General features: G+C 40.2%; 1 protein-coding gene across 1 annotated transcript in view; it reads left to right on the top strand.

The window, feature by feature from the left end:
* Nucleotides 1-25,424, top strand: part of MYT1L (myelin transcription factor 1 like) — a 612,659-nt gene that overhangs the window by 139,348 nt on the left and 447,887 nt on the right. The window contains exon 7 of the mRNA XM_033939893.1: nt 3,147-4,118. Coding sequence (XP_033795784.1) covers nt 3,147-4,118 — 972 coding nt within the window. The remainder of the gene's footprint in view (nt 1-3,146; nt 4,119-25,424) is intronic.

Genomic DNA, 25,424 nt, shown 5'->3' with positions numbered 1-25,424 from the left:
TCTCTTTCTCCTTGGCCGCTGGCCGTCTGTATGTCTTTTTTTTTCTCTCTCTCTCTCTCCTTGGCTGCTGTCTGTTTCTGTATTTTTTTTTCTCTCTCTCTCTCCTTGGCTGCTGGCTGTCTGTTTTTCTGTCTGTCTGTCTTTCTGGCATCCTGTCTGTCTGTCATTCTTTCTTTCTATCTGTCTCTCTGACCCCTTGTCTGTTTGTCTTTCATTCTGTCTGTCTTTCTCCCTTTCTGTCTGTCTCTCTGGCCCTCTGTCTGTCTGTCATTCTTTCTCTCTGTCTCCTTGGCTGCTGTCTATCTGTCTGGTTTTTTTCTTTCTCTCTCTGTCCTTGGCTGCTGGCTGTCTGTCTTTCTGGCCCACTGTCTGTCTGTCATTCTTTCTTTATTTCTCTCTCTCTTTCCTTGGCCGCTTTGTGGATGGCTGTCTTTCTTTCTGTCTGTCTTTCTGCCTGGCCCCCTGTTTATCTTTCTGACTGTCTCTCTGCCTGGCCCCCTGTCTCTCTCTCTGGCCCCCATTTTTTGTTTGTCTGTCTCTCTGTCTTTCTGCCTGGCTCCCTGTTTTTCTTTCTCTCTCTCTCTCTGCCTGGCCCCCTGTTTTTCTGTCTCTCTGTCTTTCTGCCTGACCCCTGCCTTTCTTTCTTTCTGTCTCTCTCTCTCTCTTTCCTTGGCCGCTGTGTGTATGGCTGTCTTTCTTTCTGTCTGGCCCCCTATTTATCTTTCTGGCTGTCTCTCTACCTGGCCCCCATTTTTTGTTTGTCTGTCTCTCTGTCTTTCTGCCTGGCTTCCTGTTTTTCTTTCTCTCTGTCTCTCTGCCTGGCCCCCTGTTTTTCTGTCTCTCTGTCTTTCTACCTGACCCCTGCCTTTCTTTCTTTCTGTCTCTCTCTCTTTCCTTGGCTGCTGTGTGGATGGCTGTCTTTCTTTCTGTCTGTCTTTCTGTCTGGCCCCCTATTTATCTTTCTGGCTGTCTCTCTCCCTGGTCCCCATTTTTTGTTTGTCTGTCTCTCTGTCTTTCTGCCTGGCTCCCTGTTTTTCTTTCTCTCTCACTCTCTGCCTGGCCCCCTGCCTGTATTTCTCTGTCTCTTCTGGCCCCCTTCTCTCTGTCGGCCTCCCAGCACACCCCTCCCTCCAAAGTAGCCCCCTTTCCCTCTCCCCCTCCACTTCCCTGAGCAGTATTTTTATTTTTTTTTTTACTTTGTAACAGCGGCTGCACGCCCCGGAACCGACACTCTCCACTAACAGGAGAGAAAATGTCGGCACTACCCTTGAAACCGCCACCGCCACTCTCCTGCCGGTCCATAAACCGCCAAATGCTCCTGAAGACGACCATGCTGACAAAACTCCACAGTCGCGCGCCTTCAGCCACCGCGCGCGCCTCCAGCCCCTGCAAGTGCCGTGAGGTGTCAATTAAAATACTGCCACAGAAGCACACCTCACGGCGCCAGTACTCACATTTTTTCAAGAGCGCATGCGCGCTCTAGCGTTTTATTATTATTGATTTATTTTTAAAATGTATTCTAAATTTAAACGTACTCAGCATGAGATATGGATTTTCATTTAGGTAAATATTTGGGCTTTCTAACTTTAGTAGTACACTGCCATTCATCATATAACACCCCTTCCCCCTTTTACTAAACTGAGATAGCGTTTTTTTAGCGCAGGGAGCCGTGCTGAATGCTGCACGCTGCTCCTGATGCTCGTAGCTCCCTGTGCTAAAAAAATGCTATCGCGGGGTGAGGAAAGTGTTGCAGAAAGTTCCCTACCCACAATGGGAACCCTAGTGGGACCCTCAAAAATCTTTTTATTGGGCAATATTGCAAATTGTAATCACAAATTAAGACATAACTTAGGGAACCCTTTTAAGCACTAACGCGGGGCCTACTGTAAGATGTGGTAAAGCATTTTGTGGTAGTTTACATCAGAGTGCAGTAATCACATGCTATTTATTATGGTAAAATATTTTTTGAGAGGCGACGTGGCATGGTGGGAAATGGACATAGAAGTGCTAACCAGCTACTGTATTCACATTAACATGTACTAACTAGTTAATGTGTGATTAACATTGAACACTTAACACCTTCTAAATAAGAAGTGGAAAATGCACACACATTTTTTTTTCAAGTCCTATGTGCTACTAGAACAATTGGCATGGGAAATGCAAAAATAAAAAAATATAAAAACCCTTTTTTGGGATGCAGTAAAAATGGGCTTAACACATAATGAATTCCTGTTTTAGGATGCCCCAAGTTTGGTATTATTTAAAACAAAGGATATATAAGATTATTAAAACAGGAACCCTTATATGTATGTTATTTGCTGCTTGGTGTTCCAGTTATAAATTCTTTCTTCAGAAAATAATAAATCAGTTCAAAAGAACCTAGCTTTTTTTCTTTGGGAATGCAGTTTAGATTATAAATAGCACTCTCAGTACTGTTACTAGAATCCTAAAGATCCAGTGTCTAATGAAACTGTGTGAAGTCAAGCATATATGAATTATAATATACGATTTTACAACACATGCAAACTAAAAAGTTTTATTTTATTTTTTGTGGCTAGCTGATGGAATTTCAATTTCTAGTTTATCGAAATTCAAAACATGAGATTCAATAGTGTTTCATACTGCTATTATTTTAAATGAAATGGAGTGGTGGCCGTGTTAGTCTACTTTCCAAGGTAATATAAAGAAATAAAACAAAAAACAAAGACAATAAGGTGATACCTTTTTTATTGGTCTAACTGCTATTATTTTAGAGACCATAAAATGGCATTCAATTCCCCCTTCTTCAAAGAACTAATGTACATGCAATAATGTATGATTAATTTTATTATTATAAGAAAAACAAGGTAAATATCAAAGGAATGAAATTTGGAGACTAATTTACAAAACTTCATTTTTCCAATAACAGAACAAGAGAAAAGCGTTAGTAAATCAATCCTTTTGTAGATTATTTTTTAGTAAATAACAGATTAGTAAATATTATTAGTATTTAGGAAGATTATGAAATATATTAATGGTGCCTAGCAAAAAATAAAAAAATACTTCATCTTCTTTTAAATAGACTGGTTTAATCTTAACAGTTTGTATTTCATGCACAAATCTTAGTGTTCTAGTTCTAGTTCTTTTTCTTTTTTTTCTTTTTACAGATCATTCCATGGATTGTCATAATTCACGAATAATGCACGACACAGAAAAAGATGATAACAATAATGATGAATATGATAATTATGATGAACTAGTTGCCAAGTCATTGTTAAATCTTGGTAAGATTGCAGAGGATGCAGCTTACAGAGCCAGAACAGAATCAGAAATGAACAGCAATACATCTAATAGTCTGGAAGATGATAGTGATAAAAATGAGAATATAGGTCGAAAAACAGAGTTGAGTTTAGATTTAGATAGTGACGTTGTTAGGGAAACTGTGGACTCACTAAAACTATTGGCACAGGGACACGGTGTAGTGCTTTCAGATAATCTGAATGATAGAAACTATGTGGACCATATGTTACATCAAGACAATAGGAATACAAACTTTATGGTGACGGGGAAAACTGTTAATAATGGACTTGCTGAAAAGATGGTGGAGGAAAGCGATGAGGAGGTGTGCCTCAGTAGTCTGGAATGTTTAAGGAACCAGTGTTTTGATCTGGCAAGGAAACTGAGTGAGACAAATCCACATGAAAGAAATCAACAGCAAAACATATCTATGCGCCAAAGTAGGCAAGATGATGACTTTCCAGGAAGGACACCAGATCGAAATTATTCTGACATGATGAACCTGATGAGACTTGAAGAACAGTTAAGCCCCAAATCTAGAACTTTTGCTAGTTGTGCAAAAGACGATAGTTTTCATGAAAAAGATGATGATACCACATCTATTACTTCAGATAGGTCTGAAGAAGTGTTTGATATGACAAAAGGTAATTTAACTCTTCTGGAAAAAGCCATTGCTTTGGAAACTGAAAGAGCAAAGGCCATGAGAGAAAAAATGGCACTGGAAGCTGGAAAAAGAGATAACATGAAATGCTATGAGGAACAAACCCATAGGCAATACTCTGGGGAGGAGAGAAGGCCTAAATCTGGAGATGGTCATGTCAAAAAGCCATACTATACAAAAGGTAAAATGCTTCTTCCTATATAATGTTCATTATTCCTTAATGAAAAGTATACAGATATTACTTATATTTAAGAGTATTATTATAATTGGCCAGTAAAGATAATGGGGACAATAATCAAAGTGATTTAAGCAGCAGAGACTCTTGCCTGCTTAAATCATTGGGAGCTAGCTAACCGTTGATCTTCAGCAGCACTTAACCGAGCAGTGCTGCTGAATATTGACACTATCAGCCATTTTGGAGCTAGGCTGCATAAACATCATTGGGCAGAATCAGAAAGGAGACTACCGCTAGAAGTCTAGGCAGCCATTTTCAAGATGAAGCTGCAACGTGCAGGAGCAAGCAAGCTTGGATTGTTCTGGACCATGACTCTTCTGGACCACCAGTGAAATGAAAGTAAACCTGGGGGTAGCCTATTCTGACTGGAGGGGATGGAATGGGGCCTTGAAAGGGGGATGAGTGGGGCATGCAACCTTTGGAGGGGATTGGAGGGGTTCTTAGTGCCATCAGGAGTGTGGGAGGGGTCTGAGCCTTGATGGGGAGGAAATGGCAGGAAGGAAGTTGGAAAAGTACTGGCTGGTATTAGAAGTTATGCGACTTCCAGCCTTTATTCAGTTGGGACCCCCGTTGTTGTCTTATGCAGGTCCCAACTGAATATTGATCAAGACTCATGTAAATCCTGGAGGCCAACTCAGTAGGAATTATTCCCAGATATTCTGTGTTGGTGCTTACACATGGTTACCAGATGTCTAGGTTTCCCCGGATATGCCCTTTCTTTGAGGACTCCTGGGTGGATTTTCTATTTTGCTATTTTTGTCCAGGGAAACCAGACATCTGGAAATACTATAGCAGTCATTGCAAAGCCTGCACACCTATCTGGAGTTTCCTGCTTGCCCTCTTCTCCCCTCCTATCCTCAATGTAAAGCCCGCACACCTATTGGGAGTCCACACACCCCCATCTTCATTGCAAGGCAAGCATATCAATTTGGAGTCCTCTGCTGCCCCCTCCCCCTACAAGATCTGGTGCTTGCTCACCATTCTCCCAGCTGCGCTGCTCTTCAGCTGGGAGAATGGTGAGCTCTTCAGCTGTCCACAACATGAGTGAACACGCTGCCTTTGGCGACCTGGAAGCTTTTCCTCTGTTACTGTTTTCTGTTCCCTCATAGGCAGGAAGCAGTAGCAGAGAGAAAGCTTCTAGGTCACCAGAGGCAGCGTGTTTATTTCACTTATGCTGTGGATGGATGAAGATTTAGAGCAGTGCCACTGGGAAGAACAGAAAACTCACACAAGATCCCATAATGGGAGGTGAGGGTATGGAAGAAATGGCATGTGGAGGGTAAGATATGCTGGATCACGGGGAAGGGAAGGAAATAAGTCAAACTTCCAGGGGAAGAAAGGGAAGGGACAGAAAGAGGTTCCAGACCATGGGAGTGGGGGGAGGAGAGAGATGTTAAGACCACTGGAGGAGGAAGCAGGGAAGAAGAGAAAGGGGGAAGAAGAAAGAGATGTCAGACCAGGGAAAGAAAGGAGGAGGAATATGTTCCAGACTAAGGCAAGGTGAGGGTAAGGGAAAGACAGAGAGATTCCAGCCCAAAAAGGAGGGAGGAGGGAAAGGAAGGAGGGGAGAGAGATGCCTGACTGTGGGAAAAAGAGGATAAAGATACCAGACCATAGGCAGGGGAAAGGGGGAAGATAGATGGTACAAGAAAGAGAGGGATGAGATGGTACACAGGAAAAGGGAGAGATATGGAAGATAAAGTGCACAAGGATGGGATGAGTGGGGAAGGAGAAAGGGAGAGCGAGGGAGGAGATGGTACATAGGGATAGGAGGAGTGGGGAAGGGAAAAAATAGAAGAAATGCTGTTTATGAATAGATGAAAATAGAGGAGAAGAAAGAGGGAGGAGATGGCACACAAGGGAAAGAGAGGGAAAAGATAGTGTGCATGGATAGATGGGAAGATAAGACACAGAAAAGTAGATAGATTTGAGTAGGAAGCAGAAAAATGGAAAAAAGTTTAATGTTAAAAGTTAATGCCAAAGATGAATGTAGAGAACAAATACAAAATTCCTTTCCTATCAAAAATGATCAACTTTTGGTAACTGCTGCATAACTGACTTAATAATTTTTTGAATTCAAATGTGCTCATAAATCCTTCAACAGGGCTCAAAACAGCGATACAAAGTCGCTGACACAGTGCGTAGATTTTTAATCACAATACATTAAATTGAGTGCTACAGCTTCCACTGTATATTATATTGTCCATATAGCTCTACAAAATTTTAGAAATAGACCACTTATCTAAAATAGTATCTCTTGGCTCTAACACAGACGTGTTTCACTAGAGCTACGTCAGGAAGCCAAATTAGTAATCGTTTTTTATGATATTTTTCTGATGTGCTGTAGTCCTCTGACTTCGACACTCCTAGATCAAAAAGATACCCTGGGTGTCGAAGTCAGAGGACTAAGGCACATCAGAAAAATATCATAAAAAACGGACTGTGTTGGAGCCGAGAGACACTATTTCAGCTAAATGGTCTAGTTCAAATATTTTGTAGAACTATATGGACAATATGATATACAGTGGAAGCTGTACCGCTTAATTTAATGTGTTGTGACTAAAAACCTTCGCACTGTCAGCAACTTCGTATCGCTGTTTGGCACCCTGTTGAAGGGTTTATGAGCACATTTGAATTCAAAAAAATTATTATTAAGTCAGTTATGCAGCAATTACCAAAAGTTCATCATTTTTGATAGGAAAGGGATTTTGTATTTGTTCTCTATTGATTCTTTCCCTTATCCCGAGCAAAAGTTTTTGTACCTAAATCCCCTGTTATTTTTGGATAAAGATGAATGTAGAGCAGAAAGTGAAGGAGAGAAAAACAGCTAAGAAGGCCTTGGAAATAGAGTTTAGAGCACAGATAGAAGGAAGTACAAACAGAGACTGGAAAAAGATGAGTAGAAAAATATAATTACCAGACAACAAAGGTAGGAAAAGTGATTTTATTTTTAATTTAGTGATTGAAATGTGTTAGTTTTCTGAATTTACATTTGCTGTCTATATTTTGCACTGTTAAGGAAGAAATATATTTCTTTCTATTTCTCTGTTGTTGTACTGCATGCAGAGTCTGGCATCTTATGGTTTCGTTTGTGTATATTAGGACTTTTAGTTTGTGGTCCTATATTTGCGTGGGGTTTATCTGTATTTTGCATGTGTGACCAAGGCCAGGTGTTCTGGTAGGAATGAATACCATGAAGTGTTATTGTTGTCATGGCCCCAAATAGGAAGATATTTGTTGGCAGTTTGTCCAGGTTTTGGAAGGCCCCGAGCTCGGGGCCGAGTTTGGAGGGCCTCTCCACATGCATGGATATTGACATGATGATATCACACACATACGCACAATGAATTTGATGTCATTGTGTTGACATCCACACTTGCACGGAGGCCCTCTAGATGTGGACCAGAGCTCAGGGAAGGAGACACGAGGTTTGTGTGTAGGCGGGGATGGGGTGGAATGAGGTAGGGCCATGTGTCCTCTTTTTTTTAAGAGAAAATCTGATAGCCCTACTAGTACTGAATATCCTGAGCTAATTCTGCCTACAATAGTGAACATTAAAAAAAAAAAAGCACTGATCACCAGAGGCTGAATATTGACCAGAAGGGGGCCAATTTTCAAAGATTTTATGTTCTTTATTTAGAAAATTTGGCTAATTTGAAAAATTATTAGTGCCGAATGTCTAAATGGGTAATGATGTGGTTAGATTTAGGGCAGGAACAAAAGTTAGATACTTAACACTGATTTTCAGACACTAAGGGATGGATTCTGTAAATGGTGCCTAAATTGGCAGCCGCCTACAGAAATGGTACCGGCCACGTGTCAGTCACGCTTAGGCACTGTTTAAAGAATCATGGCTAGCTGCATCTATCACAAAACTTAGGATTTTACTGGCCTACGCTGTAGACGCCTAAGATCTTTTTTTTTTTCCCCCAAATCTTTATTATTGTCAAAACTTACAGTAAGTGTAACCATAAATACCACATTTTATACATCAATAACACACACTTAATATTCCATTAATATCCATTACAGAATTAGTCCCCCCTCCCTCTTGAACAATCACAATGCAATCACATTAAATTTCTATAATGAACCCCAATATATCTAAATTTATTAATCTAACAGACCCCCCATTCTCCCCCCTCCCGGATGTGCATGACATAGGGGAAAACATTAATTAAACATTACAGTATTTTGCTAATGGCTCCCAAATCTCCTGAAATTTCTTAAAATTCCCTTTCTGAATGGCTAATATTCTTTCCATTTTATACACATGACACAATGAATTCCACCAAAAACTATAATTAAGCCTCGTCCAATTCTTCCAATTGCTCGTAATTTGTTGTATGGCATTATTAATAAATGACGCCTAAGATCTTTTGAGAATCACACCTAGCAGCACCTAAGGTTATATCTGCCCTTAACCATACCTACTTTGATCTTAAGTGCCATTAGGTACCTTGTTGTAGATGTGATTACATATGGTGTGGTCAATTATCACGTTGATTAAAGCCAATTAAAACAAGTTAGGCTGTGGTAGGTACCTACCGCCAGCTAACTTTTCATGCTATATACAGAATCAGGCCTTAATGGGGCAGTTTTATAGCTGTATATTTTTAATTATACGCTCAAAGTTCATGCAATAGAAACCTATTCTATAAACAATCTTTGGCACCTAGGTTTCATCATAGAATATTAATTTATTAATTTATTTAGACTTATATCCCCAAAGAGCTCAGAACGGGTAACAGTTTACTTTCACAGTATTACAATATAGGGTTTACATACAGTGTGTTGCAATATATTTCCATATAGGATTACTTACTGATGCTGGTGTAGGGTTGAGGGAGTGACTAGGCAAAAATGTAGGTTTTTACAGCTTTTCTAAAATTAAGAAATTCTTTAAGGGCTCTGATATGAAGAGGTAGGCTGTTCCAGAGGTTTGTTAAGAAATGAGAATAAGATAATTTCCAGGCTGTCAGAAGTAAGAGAGTGTGTCCTGATTGTGTTTGTAGGCATATTTCATCTTGAGAATGTAACATTCATTTTGGGGTATAGAGAGGAAGTTTGTCTGAGAAGTATTTGAGTGTCATGGTGTAGAGGGATTTATATGCCTTTGAAAATGCAGCTGTGCGGAGGGATACACCTTCCTGGTGCATTCTTGAATGCACTGGGGAGGGGCCTAAAGCTCTGATTGGCTCAGATGCCTATGGTCCCTCCCATAGGAGGGGTCTTAGGTGCTTAGGCCAACTGGAGTCTTAGGCCTCCTTCCCACTACATTCTGGGATACACTGGGAGTGACCTGACTCTGGTTAGCCCAGGTGCCTAAGGGCCCTCCTAAGGGAGAAGCCTTAGGCATCTGAGCCAATCAGAGCCTTTGGCCTCTCCCCAGTATATCACAGAATGCACCAGAAAGAGGTTGCCCACCATTTTGAAGTGACAGGGCCTGCCGGCCACAGGGTGTGAACAACCCTTCAGCCGGACCTTCATATATAAGGTACAGGGGGGTTGGGGATAGGGCTAGGTGTGCGGAGTGGGGGCCTGCAGCCCTGGGAAGGCATCAGGTATGTTCCATTTTGAGAAGCATCGGGGGCTCTGGGGGGTCTGAGAGGGTGCCGGCAGGAGAGAGTGGGCATCCCTCCTACTGAGCTATTTCAGTGGGGTAGGGTTTGGGAGCAGGAGAGAGTGGGCATCCTTGCTGCCCCGATGCTTCAATAGGTGGGGTTTGTGGGCAGGAGGGTGTGGTCATCCCTCCTGCCTGGCTGACTTCAAAGGGGGAGTTCCTTGCTACAGCCACTCAGCTGATTACAGCAGGAAGATTCCCTTGCTGCAATCATGTGATGGCAAGGGATCCCTTGGCGATTCTTTTTCTAGCGCCTGTGACATGGGCTAGTTTGGTGGGATTAGGGATCTATCCATTAGGACAGACGCAATTCTGTATAGGATGCCGGTGTGTGATTCTCAGCAGCTTCTTAGGTGGCTGCTGAGACCCGGTTTCCTATACAGAATCTGCCCCTATGTGTGTAATTCCTGTTTTATAATGGGTTACAAATAGTTAAAAAAAAAAAAAAAAATCCCCCATTGGCTTTTGCACCTCCTCCAAGGTACCAATAAGTTTCAGCAAAATACACATATCTGTCCTGGCTTGAAACAAATTGATTGAGGGGCTAATTTTGTTTATCAATTTTGAAATGTAAAAATCTCTTTCCTGGGACTGAACTTGGCTGCACTTATACATTCAATTAAAATAATACTGTATATAGTGAGAACTAAGCCCCAGGACAATTGCAAACAAAAATTAGGGGGAGAAAAGGAGACTTCAGATATTTCTCTCCAATATTCAGTACACAGTCCTGTTATGGGATAGTTTCTTTGATGATGATTTGTTGGAGTGGCTGCATGACCAAATCCTTTGATACAGTTTGCTTGCACTGTCGAGGTTTAGTCTTTTGGACTGTAATGAAAGTAGCAGCCAAAGTCTGAACTGTTCCTCAGCTAAATATTTATTTCTCCACTTTATTTATACCAGTGTTTCCCAACCCTGTCCCGGGGGACCCCCAGCCAGCTGGATTTTCAAGATATCCCTAATGAATATGCATGAGAGAGATTTGCATAGAATGGAAGTAATAGGTATGCTAATCTCTCTCATGCATATTCATTAGGGATATCTTGAAAACCTGTCTGGCTGGGGTTCCTACAGGATAGGGTTGAGAATCACTGATTTATACTAACTTTTGGAACTTTGTCCCTTGGAACTAATGCCAGCAGTACATATTTGCAATAATTATATGGTGAGAATGGGTGGAGATTATTTTCAGAGACCGATGACTGTTCTATGCTCCTAGAGAAGACACATGGAGGGAATTTTCGATATCACATCTAAATCGGTTAGCGTGCCTTAATAAAAGGATCCCTTTGTGAAGCACGTCCAAAAGTTGGATAGGGAAAATGTCCATTTTCAAACCCATAAGATGTCCATCTTTTTTCTACAAATGACTTTTCTAGACGTGTTCACCCTAAGTGCGTCTGTATTTTTTGGCCATTTAAAGAAAATGTACAAATAAAAAATGTACAAAACCAGAATTCATATATAGATAATAATTCCTTATACACCTAATAGAGTACTTAGATCCCAAAATCAACATCTTCTAGTCATACCATCATCACAGCATTTGCTTTAAAGCAATATTTGGTTTGGCTCCAGTTTATCTTTCCTCTCATTTTGAATTATATTAGTCTAATAAGAACACTCGAAAAAATTCATTGGTTCACGTTTCCGACACCAAAAGCTTGTCGTTATAAGAGATTTTTAGAAAAAACATTTGCTTTTCAGGCAGGAAAAATGAATACCTGGTTTAGTACTCTGATGCCTCAAGCTCAGTCCTATTATTCTTTTAGAAAGTTGCTGAAAACGTATTTGTTTGACAAATTTGTAACCTGATAGCTATTATTGAAAATATAACTACCGTATTTTCACGCAGAAAACGCGCACCCGTGTAAAACGCGCACACGGGTATAGCGCGCAGAAACCACGATTTTATGTACAAAAACTTTTGTATACCGCGCTCACGGGTATACCGCGCATGCAGCCCGACTATCCGTTCACCCTCCCTGACTTTCCGTGCACTGCCCCGCCTCTCCGTGCGCTGGACCCAGAGTTTTCTCAGCAGAATTTCCCAGACCACCTCTTCCTCTCAACACATTGACACGCTAGTGGGTTTATTTTATAGCTTTTTCACTCCCTTCGGTCTGCCTGTCCCCCTTGAAGTCCTGTCCCCCCTTGAAGGTCTGCCTGTCCCCCTTGAAGGTCTGTCCCCATCCTGAAAGCCTGATGCCCCCCCCGACGTCCGATACATCCCCCCCCCCGGCAGGACCACTCGCACCCCACCCCGAAGGACCGCCGACTCCCCGACAATATCGGACCAGAAGGGAGCCCAAACCCTCCTGGCCACGGCGACCCCCTACCCCCACCCCGCACTACATTACGGGCAGGCCCTCCTGCCCTCGACGCAAACCCCCCTCCCTCTAACGACCGCCCCCCCCCCAAAGAACCTCCGACCGCCCCCCCAGCCGACCTCTGGAGCCTTAGGTCCCACCTGGGGGCGCGGCCTAAGGCACATGGTCGGGTTGGGGGCGCACTAGCGTGGTTTAGTAGAAGAGGCCCTAAAACGCAATAACATTATAGACGTTGTCAGGATGCATATGCACTGCCTAAAAGGTGATTCTATAAAGCACATCTAACTATATAGATGCACTTAAATTCCCTGGATGCCACTGAGTGTGATTCTCTGTTGTGCGTCTATGCATAGGAGAATCGCACTCAGCGTTGTACTCCTGGACATCTAAACAATGCCTAACTTGTAGGCATCCTTTATAGCATTTAGGCCTAAAAGTCCAAAATCTGATTGCACAAAATATTTACAGATATATCTTAATTTGTTTAAGAAGATAAAATGATTTAGATACTACTGAATTTATACAGAGGTTCATGGAATGAGAGCTATCAACTGTAACTCCTAGAATCTTTGAATAAGTAACACATGAGAATTGATCCAAACCTACTATAAATTATCCAGAGGACCCAACCATAAAAAAGTTGTTTTATCCCGGTTCTGCTTAAGACGATGATATATAATTGTGACAGGATGGGCATCCCATCACCAGGAAGCTCAAATTTAAAGAAGGCCTAAGTGAAAATGCACTACCCAAAAACAGCACAAATTTAAAGCTGGGAACAGATACCATTGATGAAACTCATTAGCATACAGATTTTGTATATGGACACTGCAAAGATACCTGGGAGCTCCCTACTCATCCCAAGAGGAAAAGGGGTTAGAAAACAAGATTCCCAGAGCTAGTAACCTGGAAAGATGGAGCTTGTCAGGAGCTCTCAGGTGACCCTTGAGGGGATGAATGCTAGCATTTACTTAACCCTCAGTAAGCCAAAAAGATCCTGATATGGCCAACATGTGGCCAAGGTGACTGGAAATGACTGGTGGTGACAAGAGTAATCGGAAGTGACCAAAGTGACCAAAAGTAACTGCTTGGCAACCGGAGGTAACCAGAAGTGACCGTTTGACAATAATCAAATCCTCAATTATATTTTTACAGGTTTGGATCCCTGTCAAAGTAATAGACTAATTAGCTGATACAGGATATAAATCTGTAATATTGTCAGCACATATAAATGTTGTTACCTTTAACTGCTCTAAAACTTCCAAAGCTTCATCCAGTGACCACATAAAAATGTTAAATAAAGAGGGTGATAAATGAGAGCCTTTCTGGAACTCTGCATAAGGCCCTCGAAACTTTAGAAAAAAAAAATACCTTATATTTGACCCTATAGGATCTCTAAGATTAAAAAAATTGAACTAATTAACAATGGTCCTTTGGATACCCAAAGAACTCAGAATTGATAAAGGGGAAAATTCTGTATAGTCTGTCAGTTTCTGCAGCCACCTAACAAGCGGCTGAGAATCGCACACCAATGTCCTATGGAAGGGGCCTTAGGCATCTGAGTGAATCAGAGCCTTAGACCCCCTCCCCGATGCATCCCAAAATGCATCAGGAAAGGGAAGGCCCACCATTTGGGAGTGGCAGGCCTGCCGGCCAGAGTGTGTGAGCATCCCTCCGGCCGGACATTTTGGTGGTGGATCTAAGAGTTCTCGATGGCATATACAGTATAAGATGGCATGCCAAACAGACAGGTTTATCTGTACATACAGTAGTACTTTAAAAATTAGTAATAGTATTTTGTATGTAATTCAGTGCCTAACAGGAAGCCAATGTGCATTTTTCAAAAGTGGGGTAATGTGGTTGTACTTTTAAGCATTATGAGCTATATTGCCATATTCTATAATAATCTGTAGCCTACAAAGATCCTTATTCCTGATGCCTAAGTAGAGAAAGTTACAATAGTCTAATTGTTGGATGACCAGAGAGTGGAATAGAATGTTCTGTGCTAATGGAAAAAAGAAGGGAATGGACAGAACAAATTTGGGGATGAAAGTAAGACAGGAATCCAATGTGATGCCTTGAATGCATACAGAATCCACCAAAGGGATAGGGGTGTTGTCAAGAAGAACAGGCATAGGAAGACTAATTGGTTCCCTGATATCAAAAAGGATAGACTTTAATTTAGCTGGATTTAACTTGAGGTTATGTTGTATAAGCCAGCTAGTAATATGAATAAGATTGAATTTAGGGTAGAGATTTCTTGAGCAGTACAGAAGTAAAGTACAAAGATTCTGGATGTCATCTGCATAGACATACATGGTAAAGCTGAGAGATTGTGCCCCCCCCCCCTTTTTTTTTCTGCCAGAATTTTAAAAATGTGACCACAGACTTCCCTGTCAGAATTTAAAATTGCACCCTTAACTGCAGGCCAAGTTTACTCACTCAAATTCCCCTTAAATTTCAATCAGAATATTCATTGCAACAAAAGCATAGAGGATTACAGTTGAGTATAGTTTGGTTCCAATCAGAACTGAAGATTTTTTTTTAAATGTTCCAGTGAAATAGAATTTTTAGAACAATATGTATACCCATGACTTGGATGACCTGATGTCTTTTTTAGTTTGGGGTGACAGGTTGAGAAGACAGACTTCATGAGCATAGTGAACTTTGAGGTTAAGACCAGTTACCAGGTCACAAAAGAGATCCAGTCAGTTATTGTGAATCTTTATTATAACTTTCTTTTGCAGTGTTTTGCAGTATTTACAAAAGGTTTATCTTTTCTTCTGAATTATCCTTTTGATCCTTCCCAGTTCACAATTGATTTTAAAAACTTTGCTCACACCCCACAATTAAGATTATTTATTTTTTTCTGATCTCAGGTCCTGTAAGGGCAAATCAACTATCATGAGCAGTTGATGCTGCAATGCAGGCATTAAAGACATTAGGTTCCTTTTACAAAGCCTTGGTAGAAGTTTCTACTGCAGGAGGTAAGGTAAATGTTCCAGCACTCATAGGAATTCTATGAGCATTTACCTCACCAGCCTTGTAGTAGAACTCTCTACTGCTGCTTTGTAAAATCCAGCATTTGATAATAAAAATTGAGTGAACTCTAGTCATCAGATATGTACTATTGATATACTTGACTTTTTTGTTTTGGACCATCTTCTATAAGTACATAAGTATTGCCTCTGCCGGGTCAGACCAGGGGTCCATCGCGCCCAGCAGTCCACTCCCACGGCGGCCCCCCAGGTCCGTGACCTGTAATTGGTCCTTACCTAAATTATTCGTCCCCTATTCATTTAGTACATATACCCTTCAATCCCCTTCTCCTTCAGGAAGTCATCCAATCCTTTTTTGAAGCCCAATATTGTACTCTGGCCTATAACCTCCTCTGGGAGCATTCCAGGTGTCCACCACCCTCTGAGTGAAGAAAAACTTCCTAGCGTTCGTTTTGAATCTGTCTCCTTTCAATTTTTCTGAATGCCCTCTTGTTTTTGTTGGCCCGGTTAGCTTGAAGAATCTGTTCTTCTCCACCTTCTCTATGCCTTTCATGATTTTATAAGTCTCTATCATGTCCCCTCTAAGTCTCTACTTCTCCAGGGTATAGAGCCCCAGCTTCTCCAACCTTTCAGCATACGAAAAGTTTTCCATGCCCTTTATCATCCTTGTAGCTCTTCTCTGGACCCTCTCGAGAATCGCCATATCCTTCTTAAGGTACGGTGACCAGTACTGGACATAGTACTCCAGATGTGGGCGAACCATCGCTCAATACAATGGTAGAATAACCTCCTTCGTTCTGATAATGATACCCTTTTTGATTATGCCCAACATCCTGTTCACTTTCTTTGAGGCAGCTGCACATTGCGCCGCTGGCTTCATTGTTCTATCCACCAATACCCCCAAGTCTTTATCTAGGCTGCCTTCCCCCAGTACCCTCCATTCCATCATATAGCTGTACATTGGGTTCCCCTTCCTCACATGCAAGACCTTACATTTTTCTACATTGAAGCTCATCTGCCATCTCTTTGCCCACTCACTCAGTCTGTTCTGGTCTCCTTGTAATTCTTTGCAATCCTCAACAGTTCTGACTCTACTGGAGAGTTTTGTGTCATCCGCAAATTTTATAACTTCGCACTTTGTCCCTGTTTCCAGGTCGTTTATGAATATATTGAACAGCAGTGGTCCCAACACTGACCCCTGTGGGACCCCACATGTGACCCCTTGTTTTGCAGCATTTTCTACTTTATTGGATTAATACAATACAATACAGCTTCTTATATCCCACAATTTTCGACAGGGAATCATTGCAGCTTACAGCAAGAAGGACTACAGAGATTGTTCTTGTTTTGCTGAGAGAAGTTGCTGTGAGGACTAAACTCAATAAAGATATAATAATGGTATTGTTATCCGAGGTTCTTCTTTTTCTTCTTCTTTTTGAATTGTATGCAATACATATTTTGGGATTGGATATATGTTTCTTTAGAAGTTGTGTAACAAAATTTTTTTTTGTCTTAAGTTTCAACTTTGCTCCTGATTTAATTGTACTGATATTGTCTGGTTAAAAGAAAAACAAAACAAAACAGAGTAGGGTTAAATGGTCAGTATTCTCAATAGAGAAGGGTAGATAGTGGAGTTCTCCACAAAAATATGCAGGAGAAAGAGAGAAATATCAATATCCACCAAGGGAGACAGAAGAGAGGTAAACATTGGTAGACAGTGGAGTTCCCCAGGGATCTATTCTGGGTCTGCTGCTTTTTAACATATTTATAGATGATCTAGAAATGGAACTAACTAGTGAGGTAATAAAATCTGTGGATGACCTAAAGTTCACAGTTGTTAAATTGCAAGAGGATTGTGAAAAATTGTAATAGGACCTTGCAAGCCTGGGAGACTGGACATCAAATTGACAGATGATGATTAATGTGCGCAACTGCAAAGTGATGGATGTGGGAAAGAAGAACCCATACTATTGCTACATGATGCAAGGTTCTACATTAGAATTTACTGCCCAGAAAAAGGATCTAGGTGTCATTCTTGACGATACATTGAAACTCTCTGCTCAATGTGCAGCGAAGGTTAAGAAAGAAAATACAATGTTAGGACTTATCAGATAAGTAATGGAAAACAAAAATGAGAATGATATAATTGTATTGCTCCATGGTTCAACTACACTTCAAATACTGTGTGCAGTTCTGTTCACCGCATATCAAAAAAGGTATAGTGGAATTTAAAAAGTACAGAGAAGGGCAAGGAAAATGATAAAAGGGTTGGGACGACTTACCTATGAGGAAAAGCTAAAGTGGCTAGGGCTCTTCAGTCTGGAGAAGAGACTGCTCAAGGGAGATAGGATAGAGGTTTGTAAAATACTGAGTGGAGTGGAACATGTAGACTTGAATCACTTGCTTAATTTTTCCAAAAATACTAGGACTAGGGGGCATGCAATGAAGCTACCAAGTAGTAAAACTAAAACAAGGTGGAGAGCATATTTCTTCACTCAATGTGTAACTTTAAACTCTGGAATTTGTTGCCAGAGAATGTAATGAAAGCAGTTAGGTTAGTGGAGTTTAAAAAAGATTTGGATAATTTCCAAAAGGAAAAGTCCATAAGCCATTATTAAGATGAACTTGGGAAAACCCACTGCTTATTTCCAGGATAAACAGCATATAATTTGCTTTACTCTTTTGGGATCTTGCCAGGTGCTTGTGACCTGGATTGGCTACCACTGGAAACAGGATACTAAGCTTGATAGGCTTTCAGTCTATCCCAGTATGGCAACTCTTATATTCTTATGTCTAAAAGACTAGGATCCACCTAATCCCAAAACATTTGTTTCAGATTCAAACCTGGATTTTCTGCCATAGATCACTGAGAAATCCACATAAATCTTCATTGGATCAGCAAAAAACTGCCTGGTTGAGACCTGATATGGATAATGGGAGTTATTTTATAAGTGACTTGAAGGGGCATTTTCAATATAATGTCTAAATCCAATTTTGGACATTTGGGGAAAATTGTCTAAAAATCCAGTAGAGAAAATGACTGTTTTCAGAAAACTGCCTTTTTTTAATGCTTTAAATAATATAACCCACAAAAGAAGAATAGTATAGATGAACAAAATAAAGCAAAAACTTCCTGTAATATTGTATTGTCTCTGGGAAGACAAACGTGCCAGTTGGCACACATTCAAAATACTGAGCTAATAATACAAAATTGTTAAGTTGTTAAGGTCCTCGGTATTCACTCCTCTTTAATCAGGACAAGCCTGTAATGAGAGTTGTGAGCCAATGTTACCCAACGGGGTACTCAAGCGTGAAACATCCTCGAACCTTGTACAACTGTGTAAAATCCAGTGAAAATTAATACTATGTACTCTAATTGTAACTCAAGTTGTTTTTTCTTTTTGTCTTTTTTCTATTTCTAAATTTTTATCTTTTTAAGTACTAATACCATAATCATTCCCAATGTGCAATAGTAACATAGTAACATAGTAGATGACGGCAGATAAAGACCCGAATGGTCCATCCAGGCTGCCCAACCTGATTCAATTTAAATTTTTCAATTTTTTCTTCTTAGCTATTTCTGGGCAAGAATCCAAAGCTTTACCCAGTACTGTGCTTGGGTTCCAACTGCTGAAATCTCTGTTAAGACTTACTCCAGCCCATCTACACCCTCCCAGCCATTGAAGCCCTCCCCAGCCCATCCTCTACCAAACAGCCATATACAGACACAGACCATGCAAGTCTGCCCAGTACTGGCCTTAGTTCAATATTTAATATTATTTTCTGATTCTAAATCCTCTGTGTTCATCCCACGCTTCTTTGAACTCAGTCACAGTTTTACTCTCCACCACCTCTCTCGGGAGCGCATTCCAGGCATCCACTACCCTCTTCGTAAAGTAGAATTTCCTAACATTGCCCCTGAATCTACCACCACTAAACCTCAAATTATGTCCTCTGGTTTTACCATTTTCCTTTCTCTGGAAAAGATTTTGTTCTACGTTAATACCCTTCAAGTATTTGAACGTCTGAATCATATCTCCCCTGTCTCTCCTTTCCTCTAGGGTATACATATTCAGGGCTTCCAGTCTCTCCTCATACGTCTTCTGGTGCAAGCCTCCTATCATTTTTGTCGCCCTCCTCTGGACTGTCTCAAGTCTTCTTACGTCCTTCGCCAGATACGGTCTCCAAAACTGAACACAGTACTCCAAGTGGGGCCTTACCAATGGCCTGTACAGGGGCATTAACACCTTCTTCCTTCTATTGACTACGCCTTTCTTTATAGAGCCCAGAATCCTTCTGGCAGCAGCCACAGCCTTGTCACACTGTTTTTCGCCTTTAGATCTTTGGACACTATCACCCCAAGGTCCCTCTCCCCATCCGTGCATATCAGCTTCTCTCCTCCCAGCATATAAGGTTCCTTCCTATTATTAATCCCCAAATGCATTACTCTGCATTTCTTTGCATTGAATTTTAGTTGCCAGGCATTAGACCATTCCTCTAACTTTTGCAGATCCTTTTTCATATTTTCCACTCCCTCTTCAGTGTCTACTCTGTTACAAATCTTGGTATCATCTGCAAAAAGGCACACTTTTCTTCTAACCCTTCAGCAATGTCACTCATAAACATATTGAACAGGATTGGCCCCAGCACCGAACCGTGAGGGACTCCACTACTCACCTTTCCTTCCTTCGAGCGACTTCCATTAACCACCACCCTCTGGCGTCTATCCAACAGCCAGTTTCTGACCCAGTTCATCACTTTGGGGCCTAACTTCAGCCCTTCAAGTTTGTTCAACAGTCTCCTATGAGGAACTGTATCAAAGGCTTTGCTGAAATCCAAGTAAATTATATCTAGCATATGTCCTCGATCCAGCTCTCTGGTCACCCAATCACAAAATTCAATCAGGTTCGGTTGTCACGATTTACCTTTTGTAAAGCCATGTTGCCTCGGATCCTGTAACCCATTAGATTCAAGGAAGTACACTATCCTTTCTTTCAGCAACACTTCCATTATTTTTCCAACAACTGAAGTGAGGCTCACCAGCCTGTAGTTTCCTGTTTCATCCCTGTGACCACTTTTAATGAATTGAAAAAGCATACGATGAGATCAAACATTTAAATACAGACACTAAAAGTTCTTGTAGGCTCCCCTAACATCCACTGCTTCAAACAGAATATAAGAAACCTTTTTTGAAAAAAAGCACAATTTGTACTTATCTGTGCATAAAAACAATTGTAATTGCTCTTCTGTAATGAAAAGTCCTTGCTCAACAGAGCTCTGTTTCAGGGAATTAATCCCCTTCCTCATGAGCAAACAGTGGATGCAGGCAGAGAAATCATAGGGGGAGAACCAAGCATGAATCATCTCAAGGCAAAATGGCGCTTTGGCCCAGAAATAGAAAAATGATAAAAAGAAAAATCAACTTGAGTTGCAATTAGAGCACTTAGTAATAATTGTCACTGGATTTTACACAGTTGTACAAGGTCCGAGGATATTTCAGCTTGAGTACCCCGTTGGGTAACATTGGCTCACGACTCTCATTATAGGCTTGTCCTAATTAAAGAGGAGTGAATACCGAGGACCTTAACAACTTAACAATTTTAATTCAGTATTTTGAACGTGTGCCAATTGGCACGTTTGTCTTTCCAGTGGTAATAAAATATTACAGGAAGTTTTTGCTTTATTATTTATTTATTTTTTTAATGGCCATTTCTTAGGTGTGTTTGCCCTCAGTGTGTCTATCTTTCTGAACCATTACAAAAAAAATGTACAAATGACAAACACACAAAAACCAACCATTGGGACTTCCTCAATGTTGGCACATCTCCAATGTCCAATGCAACTCCAGAAGCCAAGGGGACCAATGCCTTCAATGCTGATGCTAACGGACTGGACTTAGAAGTGTCAAAAGTCTCTCATATAGTTCCTCTCATATATAAAGAGGTTAGGGCTCATATATAAAGAGGTTAGGGCTCTTCAGCTTGGAAAAAAAGACAGTTGAGGGGAAATACAAAGACTAGGGGACACTGGATTAAGTTGTAGGGAGATACTTTTAAAACCAATAGGAGGAAATATTTTTTCACACAGAAAATAGTTAAGCTCTGGAACATTTTGCCAGAGGCAGTTAAGGTAGCTGGTTTAAAAAAAAAGGTTTGGACAAGTTCCTTGAGGAAAACTTCTAGTCTGCTATTGAGACAGAAATGGGGGAAGCCACTGCTTGCCCTGGATCAGTAGCATGGAATGTTGCGACTATTTGAGTTTTTGCCAGGTAATTGTGACCTGTATTAATCACCCTGAAGACAGGATACTGGGCTAGATGGCCCATTGTTCTGACCCAGTAAGGCTGTTCTTATGTTTCTAACTCTTTAGATCTTTGTCTGCATTTGGGACACAGTTTACAATTAGAAGCCTGGAGATTTGGCCATAGGCACTGCAAGCACCAGTTGTGAGGGTCAGTCACAGACTGCACCAAATTTTTTTTAAACCACTGGGAGATCAGGCTGTAGAAGATTAAAGGAAGATTAAAAATGCTGAAAAATATATGAAAAAATTAAAGTCAAAGGGGAAAAATGGAGAACAGGACTGTTCCTGCTCTACTCACACCAGCAAGTGCTGCAAGGCAGGGAAAGCCACCAAAGAAAATTTCACACTAAAGAGAACATGCTGAAAACTGTCCTCTTAGCCTTGTGGAAAAAGTTGACTGTGTGGTACCACATGGTTGAGCCAGGTAGGAAGGTAAGCACATATACATGGTTGGGGCTGCCAAAAGCTTCTAGAAATTTTAGAATGCTGGGCAGCATCCACACTGAGGCTCTGTCAGATGAAATCACCCATATGTGAATGTGACAATTAATAATAATAATAATAATAACTTTATTTTTCTATACCGCCATAGTCAAGCGACTTCTAAGCGGTTCACATTTAAAGAAGGCTGGCAGTCAGCGAATAACAAGAAGCCTAAAAATAGAAAAGTTACATACTAATTGGAGTTCCATGGGTAAAGAATACATGAAAATTGGAGCTTCCTGAGAGATTGAAATAGCGTTTACAGAGGGGAATATCATAGTCAGAGAGAGTGGTCTGTTTTAGTCAATGAATTTGTCCTACTTGTCCTCAGAAAAGTCATTTTTACTCTCCATTGCTTCTGGTACAAACCAGCAAGGTCAGGGGTAGACCATACCAAAAACTGAAGACCAAAGAATGAGATTTAAAGACAAGTTGTCTTAGTTACAATTCTAGGAAGTTTAAAATGTCAAAAACTTTACAAAAGGAAAAAGCAATAAAATAGTTTACTGTATATAACTTTCTTTGTTATCTGATATGAGGTAGCGAGAATGGAGGCAGATACAGCCAGCCACTGTTCTGTTACACTCCTGTCATGCCTACAACCTGTCCCTTCTTGCATTAGCTTAGAAATATTACCCAACTGATAGTGTTAATGTTCTCAGCATATATATATACATATTACACTATCTCCTATAGTCTTCTCATATTACTGTTATTGTGAAGCCATACAATGTCCGCTCACATACTGCAGCATCATATACAAAGATACTTCTATATATGTAATTATAGAAATTTTTTTATATTTTTTTTTGTTTGTTTCTTCTTTTCTTTTGTATGGACCATAAATTGTGCCCAGCTATCTCATGTCTTCGTCAGTCAACTTTATTGTTTATTTCTATCAAAACTATAAAATCAGTCTTTAGCTTCAATATTTCATACTAATGTTACTTTAACTTCATATGTACTGTATTCTTCCTTAATTAAATTTCATTGTGTTTTATACTTCGTTTCATTTTTTATTCGTAATTGACTAGCTACTTAGCTCTGAGGTTAGCTCTCAAAATTCATCAATGCCACCTCTCCCAACATGCATGTTTCAAACAGAAATTTTCTTCAGGGTCGAGGGGAACAATCGAGGGAGGGGTTTGAACTCATGACTGTTCCCTTGATTGTTCCCCTCGACCCTGAAGAAAATTTCTGTTTGAAACATGCATGTTGGGAGAGGTGGCATTGATGAATTTTGAGAGCTAACCTCAGAGCTAAGTAGCTAGTCAATTACGAATAAAAAATGAAACGAAGTATAAAACAGAATGAAATTTAATTAAGGAAGAATACAATACATATGAAGTTTAAAGTAACATTAGTATGAAATATTGAAGCTAAGGATTGATTTTATAGTTTTGATAGAAATAAACAATAAAGTTGACTGACGAAGACATGAGATAGCTGGGCACAATTTATGGTCCAGTTATTATCTGAAGGTCCATACAAAAGAAAAGAAGAAACAAAAATATATATATTTTAAAAATGTCTATAATTTCATATATAGAAGTATTCTCTTATCTTTGTATATGATGCCACAATATGTGAGCGGACATTGCATGGCTTCACAATAACAGTAATATGAGAAGACTATAGGAGATATATATATATGCCTTCTTGCATTAGGACAGTATTCAATTAAATATCTACCTTGACAAGTTACCCAGGCTAAAAATTTCCTTCCACATAGTATGCACATTGCTACATTTGTATCTAACCGCAGTATTCTGGAGAAACTGCAATTTTTTTTAACAGTTTTGATGTTAAGTTCAAATATAAAGAATTACAGTAATCAAGTTGAGGTAGCACTAACATTTGAACCAACATTGCAAAATGATGTTCAAAAAAGCACAACTTCACAAGTCTAAAATTCCTCATAATATATAAAACCTTTCTCCATAAATTAGAAATTTGTTCAAATGTAAGAGATGAGTCTGAAAGAATACCCAAAACTTTAGACGTTTTATCTACTTGCAAGGTAGTACCTGATTGTAGAGCAAGAAATGAAGGAACAGAAGATAGTGAATTGTGAAACTAAAGAACCTTCGTCTTATTTGTATTCAGTTTCAACTTATAAGTAGAAGCCCAATCTTCAATTCTATTCATGCAATCAGTGATCTTAGCTGAAATGTCCTCCTTGTTTGAACTTATTGGAATTGATAAAAAAAAAATATCATCAGCATGGGATAACATACAAACTTTGGCTGACAAATGTACTTTTTGCAGAGTACTTATAAGAATATTAAAAAGCGTATGAGAAATAGAAGAGCTTTGTGGCACTCCACAGAAAGATGCCCAGCTTCTAGAAATGATTCCATACTTCAGCATGCTATAATTCTTGTTTACTAAAAAATCATTAAACCAATTAAGTACAAATCCACCTATATCCAACTCACTCAATTTGTTGATCAGCAAAACAATAATTGCAAATCTGTATAAAACTGACATTTTTCATATTGTCATGCCCAATCATGGAGCTGATTCTCTAAAATAAAAAAGGCATGTACTCCATTTACAGTATGTGTTTGATAATAATGGACAGTATATGTACTAGAAATTTAAGAGGAACAGAATTAAATTGGGTAGGTTTTTTTTGTTTTTCTAGAACTGATATTTGTAGGAAAATGATAAATCATATTAGTGTATGATGATATGCACACTATGGTCCTGATTTTCAGTGCTATTTAGACAGTTAGGAATGACTCCCAACTAGCTAAATAGCACATATTGTAGCCCATAATACAGCTATATTCAGCGGCTCACTGACTAAGTTCGGCAGCCAGATCACCTAATAGGGTGGTCAATCTTTGGCCGTTAAGACTTATCCAGCTAGCCAATGAATGCTGGCCTACCTGACTATATCTCGACCAACCAAAAATAGACTAGCAATTCAATGCCAGTCACTAGATATGGCGCTGGCATTGAATTTCTAGTATCGCTGCGGACCAGGGGAGATCGCCAGTGATCTCCTGTATCTTGGGGGGTATTTAAAAGACCAGAATCAATATAAAACAGTCAAGCATCAGATGTATGATTTTGATGTCAATATTCATGAAAAACAAGCACAGTTATATTGCCTTTTGGGGTTTCCTTAGTTACAGTGAGATGTTCATGTCTGCATGTATGCTTTGATTTAATTAATTTTTTTCTTTCATTAAATGAAATTCTCTCTCAAAATTTAGAATACTTGGGAGGAAGTGACGTCATCGAGGCTCATGGCAGCCTAGAGAGATAGCTCTGTGGACCCCGGTGCTGCTTTTTGCTGCCTTCGCGCGATTTCTTGTGTTAACGCTCTTTTGCTTACCTTGCCTTGTTGGTGAAGCTCCCCTGCACGGCACTCATGACGACGCGGAAGAAACAGACTGACATTAAAACTTTTTCGTCGCCACTCCCGAGTGGGCCGGCTAAACTTAGCGCCAAAATGGCGCCTGACTTGAACGCGGCTGCTGAGAGCTCGCCTTCTGAGGTC

The sequence above is a fragment of the Geotrypetes seraphini genome, chromosome 3 (assembly GCF_902459505.1).
Source record: "Geotrypetes seraphini chromosome 3, aGeoSer1.1, whole genome shotgun sequence".
NCBI classification, from domain to species: domain Eukaryota; kingdom Metazoa; phylum Chordata; class Amphibia; order Gymnophiona; family Dermophiidae; genus Geotrypetes; species Geotrypetes seraphini.
Note: the sequence above shows the minus strand (reverse complement) of the source record. Positions and strands in the feature narration are given on the sequence as shown.